Source organism: Agelaius tricolor, unplaced genomic scaffold (assembly GCF_023055355.1).
Source record: "Agelaius tricolor isolate 1412-34295 unplaced genomic scaffold, bAgeTri1.0.p SCAF_1, whole genome shotgun sequence".
Classification (NCBI taxonomy): Eukaryota; Metazoa; Chordata; class Aves; order Passeriformes; family Icteridae; genus Agelaius; species Agelaius tricolor.
In genome coordinates, this window is record NW_027269261.1 from 62,138,949 (window position 1) to 62,153,178 (window position 14,230).

The 14,230-nt window shown below is 38.2% G+C and overlaps 1 protein-coding gene across 12 annotated transcripts in view; it reads left to right on the plus strand.

Annotated features, from left to right (window-relative positions):
- Positions 1-14,230, plus strand: part of PTPRK (protein tyrosine phosphatase receptor type K) — a 381,645-nt gene that overhangs the window by 299,324 nt on the left and 68,091 nt on the right. For all 12 annotated transcript variants that reach the window (XM_071437018.1, XM_071437032.1, XM_071437039.1 and 9 more), the window contains exons 9-12: positions 206-315; positions 1,509-1,710; positions 4,565-4,670; positions 11,388-11,661. In XM_071437018.1, coding sequence (XP_071293119.1) covers positions 206-315; positions 1,509-1,710; positions 4,565-4,670; positions 11,388-11,661 — 692 coding nt within the window. The remainder of the gene's footprint in view (positions 1-205; positions 316-1,508; positions 1,711-4,564; positions 4,671-11,387; positions 11,662-14,230) is intronic.

Genomic DNA, 14,230 nt, shown 5'->3' on the forward strand with positions numbered 1-14,230 from the left:
AACTTCATGCTCTCTCTGCACTGCAAATGACAAAATACACTTTGAAGTGCTTTTTCACACACTCTACCATTGCCTTTTGCATGCAAATGAATATTAATAGAAATAGACCCATGCTTACTTTTGGTTTTAATAGGATGTTCTGTCATCTCTTTAGTTTTTCTGTCTCTTGAATTTCCTATTTTTAAAACTTCCATTGTGTTTGTAGTGCCAGGCCCTATACCTGCCAAATCAGTGAAAGGAACTCCTTTTGAAGATAAGATCTTCCTCAACTGGAAGGAACCTGTGGATCCAAATGGCATCATTACTCAGTATGAGGTAATCATCAGACACCTAACAAGCGTAGGATGGGGCTAGGGAGGTACATCAAGAGGGGTGGCTGACAGTGGGTGTTTATGCTCTTTAAGCAGCTATTCAATAGTATGCTCCTTTCATTTACTGAATACATGATTTTCTGTAGTGGTTATACACTCAAAATTTGTAATTATTGTGCATATGACTGTCCATCCCTTAAATATCAAGTGCCTTAAATATCTTTCATTGTTGCTATATACCATTCCAAAGCCATGACAGCCATAATCTGCAAAATTTTCTTCATTGGAAGCAAAGGTTACATGAAAAATAAGATGGTTATGAAATTTGGAGCAATGGTTTTTTTAACTTTGTTAGATTTTTAAATATCACCTTTTAAGAAAAACTCCATATGAATTCTGTTTAAGGTGTATTTACTTTATGAGCCTTCTGGGGATCTCCGTAGGAAGTTGGCAGGTAACACAACCTGATTTGAGCAACAAACACCACACTTTCTGGCACTCTTCTTTTAAAGGAAAAAAGATATAACTTTGCGTATTAGTGAATTATAGGAAGGCAAACCACCAAACCAAACAAAACCCCTTAAAAATTATTATTTTATCTATATTTTTTTTATTTATTTAATGTAGACTAAATTTACGAGCTAGTGTGAGTTAAACCAGGTGGGCAGCTCAACCCCTCAGTGGAATGTAACTGTGAAATTTTCCATACATAAACTATGTAAAAGCAGTTGATGAATGAGATTAAAGCAGATAAATGCTTCCTTAATTTTTAGTTGGAAACAGATGCAAAAGGCAGTGGATTAACAGTGATATTAGCCCTGAGAGAGCAGCTACAGAGAAATAAAATTGTGAAACTCAAAATGTTCCATGGTGATTCTCTAACCAGCAAGGGAGTGTGTCATCCAGCAGTAATGATGAAGGGTGCCTGCATAGCCTTTTAAGTAAGGCAAATTCTTCAATAATACACATGAAATCCTCATTGGTTTAGTGCTGGACTTGACACTGTTGGGTTAATGGTTGGAATCAATGATCTTCAGGATCTTCTCCAACCTAAATGATTATGTGATTCTGTGGTATCCCCAAGATAAATGGGTAGCTAGATGAGCACATGTCTTTTGTTTCCGTTCCAGCCAAGCTAACCTAAATCCCTTGTGCCAAAACTTTTAAGAGCTGTTGCAAAAATTACTTTTTCCCCAGGTGAGCTATAGCAGTATACAGTCATTTGACCCCGCAGTTCCGGTGGCAGGACCTCCACAGACAGTCTCCAAGCTGTGGAACAGCACACACCACGTCTTCTCTCACCTACACCCTGGTACTACTTACCAGTTCTTCATACGTGCAAGTACCATCAAAGGGTTTGGACCAGCAACTACCATCAATGTAACAACCAATATCTCAGGTAAGAACAAACAACAGCATAAAGAAAAAGCAGGGAAGGGGAGGGGGGAGATGTCTTTTGAATATTTTTGTATGACTCAAGAGATTGTGAAATGCTTAAAAAAACCGCACAAAAAGTCCTACCATGTTAAGAAATTATGTTACTAAAAATGTTTCTGGGTGTACTCACCACAGGGTAGCGTACGTTCAGGGATAAATCCTTGCATGAGGTGAAAATTGCTCAGCTGTAGTTGTGAACTGTTTTTTCTGTGTAATACAGTACTTTCATCCAAAGATTTTGAAGTGCTGTGTAAACCTTAATTAATTAGGCCTGTCAACACTCCACAGGTCACTAAGAACTGCATCTGTTTTGCAGGTTAGTAAAGTCAGGTGCAGAAAATTACTGACTTACTGAAGGTGACACTACTTAGCAGCACACAGCTGTAACAGGGTCAGGGAAGTTGAGACAATGTGCGAATTTCTTTTGCCAGATTCACATAGGTCTGCTTCCTTGGGTCTTTATTGATTTATTGCAGTGCACCTACTTTGACATTATTTGTCTTAATAATGCACTGTAAACTCTGGAAGACATTTATGTCAAATGAAATGTTTTGTCAATTTTCAATGTCATTCTCAAAAAATAAGATAGTGGCTTATGCAGTTGATAGTGGAAGATAAGTCAATGCTATATTCAGAGAAACTTGATTTTGTGACATGGTGACTTTAGAGCTTGGCAAAGATCAAAGAAATCATCCATTTACATATTTAAACAACACAAAGCAGGATATTTTCCTCATTATCTGTCATAATGAAACTCAGATTGTCCTGTAAAGAGAAGTTAATAATGTAACAGAATGCACCTATGATTTTTGTGGGATACAGCTCACATAGTCTCTTCACAGTATATGATAACACACCCATAAATCAAAATGTGAGAAAATTCAAGGTAGAGATCCTTGAATTATGTAGCAAATAAAATGCTGTAGTTGTCATTGCTAACTGGAACAGTTTGTGGAATTCCACCCCAGCACATAAGCACTCCTCATACCCCTGTCCCTTCAAAACAAGACAATGCACAAAAACCACCAAATGATGTGTTCTGTTATGTTTATGTAGCTATTAGATTGTTTTGGAGTCTGATATTTTACTCAGGTTGTTTTAAGGGTTTCTTCACAACAAATTTTAGTTCATAAATTTTCAGATATTATGGTGGTGTAGTCCTTGCATACTTGTCTTCTTACCTCTTAGTAAAAGGGAAAGAAAAGATGTATATATCTTGCTAGCATGTCTGATACTTCAGCATTTTGAGAAAAAAAAGTTCCTCAACGTGTTTGGATTATTTAGGACTACAGTGAATTCAGACTTCTTCAGATATGCCCTCTTTTCCCACATAGAAATTTTGGCAGTTTTGTCCAGAATCCAGTACAGCACAACTTTCTAGACAGAGTAGGTATCTTGTTAGTTGGGAAAACCTGGTTAATGCTAGGAACACTCAAAGGCAGGCTGTGACACCCCTTGTATCTGAACTTCAGCCTGTTCTTTCTATCTTGCCTTAGGCTGAACTGTTGTCCAGTGTCTACTCTGCATGACTGGTACTTTATACGGAGCGATGCATGTTTAAGAAAATGCTAACTTTCATTTAATGAGCGGTGAAATGATTACTTTTAACTAAGCTTACAAGTGGTTACTGTGATTCTAGTGAACATGGTGTAAGCAGTAATTTTAAAATTAACATTAAATGAACATTAATTCTATAAAATATTATTTCCTGAAATAAGAGCAGGTTTTGCATTCATCTAGGATCTAGGACTAATGAAGCAAGGCTTTTAATCTTTCAGAGCTCTTCTATCTATTGATATAGTACTGTAAAATTATTATGGCTCAAATGATTCATGTCCTGCTAGGAAACATCTTTTTTGAAAGTTCATTTGGAAATATACAGACTTCATTAATGATTTTATAATGATACAGTCACATATTTAAAAAAACACAAACATGCAGATAGTTTTCAAACTTATGAAAAATTAGCAATTTTTAGAAATCTATTCTTTTCTGATTCACAGAAAATCCTGTTTCTTTCCTTGCACTGGGGCTGAAGTCAGTAACAGTATTACCAGTGAGGACTGTAACAGGCAGCAGATTAAAGGTGGATGGTTGAAGTAATTGCCAACACTAGCCATCCCACCCACAACAAATACTGCTGCCATGAGGCATGACAGTCTGACAGCCCATTAGTGAATCAATTTTCCTGAACTACTTCTGGTTTTGACTTTGATTTTGTTCTTTCATAGTGGTTTTGAAGCTGATTAATGAGCAGCTTGGCCGTCCATTGATAGGAATGGGCATGGGAATGGATTCCCTGATCCAGTTCTAGCCCACAGATGCATGTCTATATAAGTCCAATTTTCCTGCACACTGGTTGATATTGGCATTGTTTCCCATCATGTTCAAGAGGAAATATGAAAGGTTCTTAAATTGTTCAAGGCAGATGGTAGAAGCTGGGTCTTTGACATGGTGACTGTAGTTATTAGGGTAGAAAAATTGCTGCAAAACGTGTGGATTTTATTGTAGTTTAGGGTTTCTTGTCAGTCACCTCCTCCCTCTATTTCTCTCCTTCTTGAATAAAACTGTTTCAAGTTGAGAGGTGTCATGATTTGATGGGAAGTGGTTAGGGGTAGTGTTATCATTTGTTCATTAAATACCATTCATGCCACAGTAAAAGAATGTGTCTGACTGGAAAAACTGTTTAAAAACACTCGCATGGCTGATAAACATTGTCTCTTTGTTCTATATCCAAGCAGCCACAACCTCATAAAAATTCTAAATGCTTTCACTGATTTGTTTCTTGTTCTTTTCATTCCCTCAACATTAATCAGCTCCCACTTTACCAGACTATGAAGGAGTAGATGCATCTCTCAATGAAACTGCTACTACAATAACTGTACTCTTGAGACCTGCACAGGCCAAAGGTGCACCTATCAGGTAAAAAAAAAAGAAATCAAGAAGAGTTAATTTTTTATTTGAATATTTGTTGTGTCACTGTATATAGAGCTGTTTATTTCTGAGTGACATTCATTTAATATCACTATTTTTTTTTCTTACCTACACCTAACTTGCCAAAAGATGTGTAATTAAAGAAATTCTGGGGTTGGCAGGATTTTTTTTTAAAGATACTCATGGCCTGAATCATTCAGCTATCTGACCTGTTTCATACAGGGTCCCCAGAACCACCTTCTAGCCATTATAATTTCATTTTATTTTCTCACAGTGCCTCTGAAATATGATGCTGAAAGGTGTTTGTCAGAAGGTAGATTTCAAAATAACACTTCCACTCCAGTGCTTCAAAGTCAGCTACTCTATAGCATATATGTGTGATTGGAAAATTGTAAGCTATGGGGAAATGGGAGAATAATAGTGATGAATACAAACTATTTGACCTTTTCCTTCTGAGAGCGCTTCTTACTGGGATTCATGTAGCAAGCTATTAAATTTTATTTGGCATGTCCTCTAATCATATTAAAATGCTTCATTTATGTTAACTTTGAGGGGTCTTTCCCTTTCTGCTCTCTGTTGAGAGATAATTTAATTTTGTTTGCAAAGATTAGTCCCCATCCTGATCTTTACTTCTACTTGTTAGTGTAAAAATTTTATGATACTATTTGATTCCATTTGTATTTTACTGATGTGGCTGCATCAGCAATATTCAGGGGCAGGGTTGACTAATTGGGGGTTAATTAGCTGCTGAGCATCAGAAGGTTTTCATGCTATTACCCTTGTAACATTTTAGAGAAACACAGGCTAATGCATTTCATTCTGTTTTACATTAAGTCCGCTATCAAGGCTCAGCTGATGTCACAGGCCCAAGCCCTTAAAGCAGAGGAAAATTAACTGTCTCTTAAGTCTATTTCCATTAAGAGGAATGTATGTTTTACATGAATGTTGTGGGGGATGAGTCACATACCTATATGCATTTTTATGTGCTTATCATATCAATCACTTTTATGATTGATATTATCAAGTTATTTATTTATATTCTGTCATAGAAGATAATCCATATTCATCTCTATTATAGGAGATTTTCATGTGCTATATTTAAAATTGTTATCTCACGAATCATTCATTTCTGAGAAATTGCTCTGGGGCAAACCTAGGATTTTTGGAGAGCAGGGCTGCTTTCAGTATGGGACTTGAATTCTTAAAATATAGATTTTTTAAAAATTAATACCATGGAATCCAGACTTGTGGTCTGAAAATGCTCCCAAATCTGCAGGTGCTTAAACTTGCTTCACTATATGCCTTTGCAGGTGCTTTTAAAGAATTTCAAGTGTCCTGCTGTTGTCCTTAATGAAAGCTGTCCTTGTTAAGGACATGTGATATCTGTCTCTCACATAATCCATGCCACATCCTTTCAGTCTTGTGTCTGGCCACCTGAGGGAGCTGAGGTGTATTCTTCCCCAGAGCTTCCCTGCTGGACACCACTTGCATCTGCTGATGGCGGTGGTGCACATCATCTTTACAGCAGCTGCTCCAGGGCACTCCTGGGCTGACAGCAGCAGGCTTCCACCTTCAATCCCACCACACATCTTCAGGGGGTCAGTCTTGGGTCCTGGGTCTCTCTCCTGGAGGGGTGGTTCTTTCTTGAACTGGTAGCATGATGGGGTGTGGCTAGAGAATTACTCATGCGGCTAGAAAATGACTCACCCTAGCTCAAGAAGGTCTGGTTTCTCTGCTCTGTACTTGCAGATGAGGAACTTGCTGCAGAGTAAACCTGCAGAGTAAACCTCACATTTATTCTGTCAGTTTTCCTCACAGCATCCTCAGTTCAATGGCATGAGCTTGCCACTGTGGCCTATGAAGATGGCAGAAAGGACCTATGTACTAAATGTTAATAGACGGTTTGATAGTGATAGTTTCACAGAGTATTAATAACTGTTGTTTGACTGTGTTCTCAAAAAAGCCTACTTCTTTCTTACTTCTTAAACCTAACATCAAGAGGCCAAGGAAATAAGTCCTTTACCATAACTGGAGACTTGGGCTTTATTCTTAAAATCAACCAGGTGTTTTATTCCTTATTTGGAATAAGAAGCATTCTCCAGGGGAATGCAGAAGGCATGGTGTTATTGCCTTTTCTGAAGCTATGCATATTGCAGTCAGGTACTTTTCAGCAGCTTCTTAATAGGGAGATAAATGTAGCACACTGAAATTCTGAATTATTCAATGCATTTTGCTAAATCTTATGATATATTTTAGTGAAGCTTCACTCCATCCATACTGCAATTTTGTTTCCTCTAGAAGCTGGATTACTGCCATAATGAGTGTTACTAGGTAGGTGGGGAAAAAATGGATCACCGTGCCTGCAGCTGTGATGGAATAGAAGGCACTCAGATGCTGTTTTTATCCTGACCATGAATAATACAGCTGGCTTTTTGAAAAGTTTTTTTCTACCCAGTTCTGTAATCACTGGAGCTGTAGATGGTCATTTCATTTCAAATCAATAGGTTAATGCTAAAAAAATAAAATAGGAAAAGAAAAAAAAATAGGAAAAAAGTTCAGTCTGATACTCTTTTGCTTTTACAAATGGATTTATGCCATGATTAGATTTCCATCATAGCCTCCCAATCAGCACAGCCCCTCAGCAAGCAGATGTTCCTTATCTTAAGTAGAATCTATGTGCAGTATTTCTTTAAGACACTGCCTGGCTGCCCTAGTTGTCAGAGTTTTAACATGGCTCTAATCATACCTTCACTGTCAGGTTTTATTGTGCAATCCCTAGCATTCTTTATGGCCTCCTGGAGTTTAAAAACAAAATTACAAACCAGAAATGCAAAGGGAGACAAAGCTGGATGGCTCAGGCTCACTTTAAATCGCGTATAGTTTCACCATCAATCTTGTGGATGAGATTCCAGTCAGTAGAATCAATGGTGCTTCGGTGATTCATTTGAAGATGTGATTTGTTGCTGTAGTTTTTCCTGAAGGTTCCTAACTGAGTATCAGAAAAACAATTTTTTTGTTTTCAAATCCTACTGCAGATAAGGATTACAAAGAGTGTACATCAGAATCAGAGTAAATTTCTAATGATTAATTTTTTTTATTTGATTGTTAAAGTGCTTTTCTTGTACTTCCTTAAAATGAATTAGGTTTTTTTCATTTTGCAGCAAGATTAATTAAGGGCACCATGTCAGGGAGCAACTAAAACAATCACTATCAATTAGAATTCCAAGAGCTGGGACTGAAACTTGAGCTCGTCAGTCAGTCTGGTGCTTGTCAAAGGAGAGGAAGATGTATCTCCACTAGACACATAGAAAGAAATATCTAGCAGGTATTTAAAATCTAGTCAGAATAGGGCTAAAGCATGAACAACATTCATGCTATATCTCTTTGGATCCTGAATTTTTAGGCAGGGATAAAAAGGAAGATGTCAGAGACTTCCTTCACCTGTTTGCAATTGTCTTGGTCAATAGCAAGGTACTGTATGGGTTTTCTTAAATTAACTAAAAAGGCTTTGTCATGAGAAATAATTTCTTCATGGAAAATTTCCATGAGGAGCTCTTCAGCTGCTGTATCTTCAAAATTTCTCTGCTTACCTGGCTGTCTCAGACAACTCTTTGGCCTTTATGATCCTGATGACTTATGTAGCAGGTTCTGAAATTTTTATTACTCTTCAGAATAGCTCAGAATTTATTTTAGTCATCAAGAAGAAGGAATACTGTCATCTAAGCTTTCCACTCCTCTCTCTTTATTTCCCTATTTTAATCCTTCTTTGTTGTATGGAAAGATGAGGAAAAAATTCTATTGTAGAAATTCCCTCAACTCCTGTCATAAAAAAGCTCTCTCAATAACTGAATTCTCACCAGCACAAAAAAGAAAAAAAGTATAGAAAATCTAAGATAATTGAAGTTAGTATTAGTTATATGTAAAGACACAGGGATAAGCAGAGTGCATAGTTAAATTTTCACTAATACTTGATATCAAAACTTGATATTTGCAGCCGGTGAACACCCCACTTTTCAAGCTGCAAATTTAGCTTTGACTTGTTTTGTTACATGTTACAGCAGGGTGTCCTTTCCGAACATTGTTGTGTGCACACAGAGTAACAGTGCTGCTCTGGAGCCACTGCAGTGTTTTGTAAATGGCTTTAAACAGATGGTATCACAAAGGGCCCAGAGGTAAACTACTGTATTCCTCCATGTCTTGTTAGCCTATAATGCTGCATGAACAATACTGCCAGATCACTTATCTAAAGAGGATTGGCAGATCTTTTACTTAAATGTACTTAGTGAGACTACATTTAAAAAAAAATAAAAATAAAGCTTTGTTGGAGACTTAAAAAAGTTTCTGTCATTTGCTATTTTTTCTATTCTGTAAGTGTAGATGACTACAATATGTATATCTAGGTCTTATTTTCCATGTATTGTAGCTTTTCATATGTAGGGTACAAAAAGCATTTTTGGAATATATTTTATAGAAATTAATTTAGTTGAAAGTTTTTCAGAACCGTCACATTTTATTGTGGTCTTATGCTTAAAATTTTGCCATACCTTTTATATCCCATTCAAAAATCAGCGTTCTTTTAAAGAAGGCTATAAAAAGAGACTTTTAACCAGTTTGATTCTCATGCCCTTCATGTTTGATTTTTTGTCTCCAAAGAGACTTGACCCTTAAAAAGGAGATATGCCTTAAAATGAAGATACCCTATTTATCCCTTATTCTGTAAAATGGAGGGGGGAAGAGGGGTTGATTTGCTAGCTGTGGTGCGTCTCATTTTTGGAGCAGTGTGACAAACCAGGCTGTTCCAGGGGACTGTTGCCTCTGTCACGTGCAGGCATTGCACTGTCCTTCCTCTGTCCCTGCTGGCTTTCTCCTTTGAAGCTCCCAGGGTGTCACAGACAAGTTTCCTGCTCTTCTGTCACTTCTGAGAGCAGAATTTGTGTCTGCCCCTGACCACTGGCAGCTGATGAGAGAAGACTGCAGAATTCAGGCAGCAGAGACGTGGTGTTTGTGTCCCAGGGCTCTCCAGTTGGTTGTCTGCCCAATTCCGAAACAGTGTTTTTACCCTGCTTGCATCCAGGGCCAGGCCAGGGAGGGAATGAATGCCAGTAGTCATTTATTACCTTGGGACATTATAAATAAAAAATTTAAAATATTTTTCATCCTGTCAAGTTTTTAAAATATCAATGCTTTTGGGGTTTTTTGCTAGTACATTTATTTTGAAGCATAAAGAAATATACTGGATATACAGGGGTTTTGTGTAAGTGATTTGTTGGTACAGTCCCCATTAACTGGAGATGGTTAATACATAGAGGCTACCACAGAAGGTGATGTATAACTGAGCTCAGTTCATGGTCAGTTTATGAGAAATAAATATCCCCAGGTCTAACTTTTTTTTCTTTTTACATTTTTCTTTCTACCTGGACTTTCAAAACTGAGATGGCTTTCGATATTCTTCTTGGGCACATTGAAATGGAGGAAAGAGGCATTCCTGCTTAATTTTTACACACTAGGAAAAGGGGATGCTAACGTCTTCTTTCAGCTTAGGAAAGAAATGAAACTAATTTCCCATTTTATTTCTTCTCCTCTTTCTTCCATTCCCCAGTATCATACTTTATCTCTGCCACTGCAGTTATTGGGTTTTCTGAGCAGCAGTAGCAGAGAAAATTGACAAAATAATTTAATGCTGCCGCACAAACTCTGAAAGGAGTCTTTGCCTTTCAGAGTCCTTGCAGCAATGCAGTGACACTTTGAGAATTTGGTTCAGTTTTACCTTTTCAGTTTAGAAAGTTTTATAGCAAACCCAAGACAGACAAGTCTGCCAGTTTAATTCAAAAGCTTCAGGTTTCTTGTCTACATCCCTTAAAATCCCCAAACCTCTTTTTTTTTCTTATAAAATGAAGGATTGCCTTCTGCTCTCACTATGTAAATTCTGTACTTCTGAAAAGCAGAGGAAGCTGATAATGAGTTGGTAACATCCTGCAGTTAGGTAGTTCCTCTAAAGAAGAAAGAATTATAATTACCTGTTCTATTTTGAGCAGGTGATTTTGAAAAGTGACCAAACCATGATCCATTTCAACAGAGGTATTGGGAGGTTGAGGTGGTGTTTTGATGGGCTGAATACTCTCTGCTTCAGCAATTCATAATATTTTATCATTGACAACTGTAAAGGAATGAGGCAGTCTCGTTCAGTGGAATGGACAGATTTCTGTCCATCTGTGCTTGTATTACAGCATGTCATTTGTACTTTAGATCTGCATAGCTCTGAGCCAAGATAGAAGCCACAGCAAGGTCAAGAGGTGGAGAAGCCTGTCAGCACATTCTGTCTCTAATGATATGACAACTGCAAATTGGTGCTTCAAGCACAGCCTGGAGGCAGCCATTATGTTGGGACTTGAAGCTCAGCTTTCTCTAATACTGTTTCAAAGGAAAATACTAACTTCAGATTGCTTCTGATCAGCCAAGAGTTTAATCTGTTGTAGTTTAACACATTTTTTCCTGTGTTTCTTTAAAAAAAAAAAAGTTTTAAAGAAAAGTAATAATAAGAGGTCATGTATGGATTTGTATTGTTGTTTTTCACACACACACACAAAAAAAAAAGTATGCTGCTTCATTCCAACAGCTGAAATAAACAGTTTTGCTGTATTTCCAGCCTTTGTTTCTTCTCTGCATCCATCTCCTGTCTTGTCCTTTTTTCCTCTGTCTCACCAGTGCCTACCAGATTGTTGTTGAAGAGCTGCACCCGCACCGAACAAAGCGAGAAACTGGTGCCATGGAGTGCTACCAAATCCCTGTCACCTATCAGACTGCCCTTAGTGGAGGCTCACCATACTACTTTGCTGCTCAGCTGCCCCCAGGAAACCTGCCAGAGCCAGCCCCCTTTACTGTGGGTGACAACAGGACGTACCAAGGTTTCTGGAACCCGCCGCTGGCTCCTCGGAAAGGCTACAACATCTACTTCCAGGCCATGAGCAGCGTCGAGAAGGCAAGTGCTGACAGCACCTTGCTCCTGCAAGGAGGCAAAGACATGCCTGTGGTGACAGTAGGACTGCTGGAGTTGGACATGGGAGGTGTTGGCAGTGGCATGGCTGAAATCCCCCTGGTGCTGTGACAGCACGGCAGTGTGCCATTCACATTTCACATCAGCCTCGTGTCACAGAAACTGCTACTAGATGGGAGTTTAATGCATCTCATAGTAATTGTCTGAGGGAAGTAATTTCAGGACTGTGACTGTCTCCTTGGTAAATAATATCCACAGTGCTTTCCCCAGTTCTCAGTACCTGCGCTCTTTAGAAGATTAAATTACTGCAGGCTAAAGAGAATGTGGGCTGCTCAGTGGGCTAGTAAAACATTGCAAACTTTTTAAGACTCTCACACTGGACATCAAATAAAAAGTAAACATTTTCTTGAGCAAAAGTAACTGCTGGCCCACCATGAGTTTGAGAGTCTTTCTGAGAAAGTGTACATCAGGCTTGCAGCACTGCTGTGCAGTAGAATTATGGCTATCATTCACCTTCATTACCTCCTGGGTGCTTCTTTTTAACTCTGCTGCTGAGTGCTGCTGCTGGCTCTGCGTGCATATGGAAGGAGGAGAAGTGTCAGGGAGAGAGGTTCCAAGGTTCCAGGTGCAAAGAACAACTGTGGCTCTGCAAACCCCAGGCTGTTGCTTTTGAATGGTTTTTCCTCTTGTAAATGAAAAATGAGGGAGAGGAAAAGGATTGGTGAAAAGGGAAAATATGGTAGACAGAGAAGCCTTAGGTATTTAAAATTTAATATTTGGATATATAGTTTAGAAAACTGAGGTGTCCAGGCAGTTTGGACAGGAACTAGAAAGGCTAGACTGATAATCACTGATATCCAGCAGAACCATTGGAAAGGAGCAGAAGCAGTGTTTACTCTTCCTTATGCTTGGATCACTCTGGTGACTAAACAAATCCCTGCTAACAGGCAGTCTTGCCTTGGAGTCTTTTGAAGGAAATCTCAACCTTTACCTATGATTATGAAAACTGGATATGCATCAAGTCAGAATGGGTACAAGGGTGTTTGAAAACTGGACTTTTTTTCTCATTCAGTAGATCATTCCCTCTTTTCAGTTCTTATTTAAAGAACTATATGAAGTAAACAAAGCAAAATAAAAGGTGACTGCTAGACACCCATCCATATTTCCCCCACCTGTTAAAAATAATTCCCTTTGTTTTTGTGGATTTCCAGTAGACTGCATTGTAAAGAAATTTGTTTCATTCCCTGAGGCAAAAAAAAGGGAGGGAAAAGTAAAATGAAAGTACAAAATATATTTAGATATTTATTTTGGCTTTTATATTTTGATAGATGAGTAGAAAATGAGAGAACACAGTATTTTTTGGTTAAACACAGCATTTTTTGGTGATTTCAGTTTGTGAGAAATTTTAATCCTAAAACAGATTTTTTTGTTATGTTTGAAACTTTGCATCAAATTTCTGTTCCTACAGGGATTTAGTGGGAGGTTTTGAGGGGAACTGCACTACATTCTGCCAGGACAGAGATCTAGTGCTTGTAAGATAACATCTGAACTGCAGAATATTTAAACAGATGCTTTGCTGTAAACCAGTGGGATCCGAAATAGGCAGAGGGAAGTAAAGTAGGCTCTGAAGTACATGGTAGGGTTGAGAAGAAGTTACCCTGTGATCTTTGCAGACATGTTGAACAGAAACAGACAAGTAAATCCAGTAACTAGGGAGAATGGGTAAGAATATGTTAGTAAACTTTGTGGGACTTTCATTTTGATTGAAAAATTGTCCTTATTGAACACCTACAGTGCCTCAGCTTAGAGTTTTGCTAGCAGTTTACAAGTTGTGTTTACAAACTGGCATCTACATATTTTACCTGTTGCTTTTGAATCTTCAAGAGGAGACAGATGCCAGGGGATGTATTTGGGGATGGAGGATTAGAGTAAGCATATTTTATAGAGTGAAACTGTCATTATTATATTTTCAAATCACATGCTAATATTGTTTAGAGTGATCTAATACCTTATGCTCACACAACCTTATGCTATTTCAGTATGTTTTCCTTTAAAATGACTGTGCATTGTACAGTAAGGTCAGAAATCCCATTTATGATTGATCCTTGTCTGTTCAAGTTGTCCTAACTGTGCAAAACCAAGCAATTTCTCTGTTCATTTGTTTTAATTGCTCACCAGACTTCAACAATTTGAAATTTGAGGGGAGAGAGTCGTAAATTACACAGAAATTTTCTTTGCATGTGAAGCATCTTCTGAAGCACGTTGCTGTCAAATCACTGTCTCCCTGGGCAGACAGTATAGGTTGCAGATTAACTGTGTCATGTGTGGAGGGATATCTGAGCTACATCTGTGCTTATTCCACACCCAGCAGCATGAGGGAGCGTGTTGCTCATGTGCTTCAGGTGACTCTTTAAGAGTGCCAGGATGTAGCAAGACATAATTTTGGAGACAGTGCTGAGCAAGTGTATCTTTGCTGCACAGTGCTGTTTCAGGTCAACACAAGCTCAGGATTTTTGTGCTGTGACATAAATAGGAGCGCCACTCCTCCCTTTTC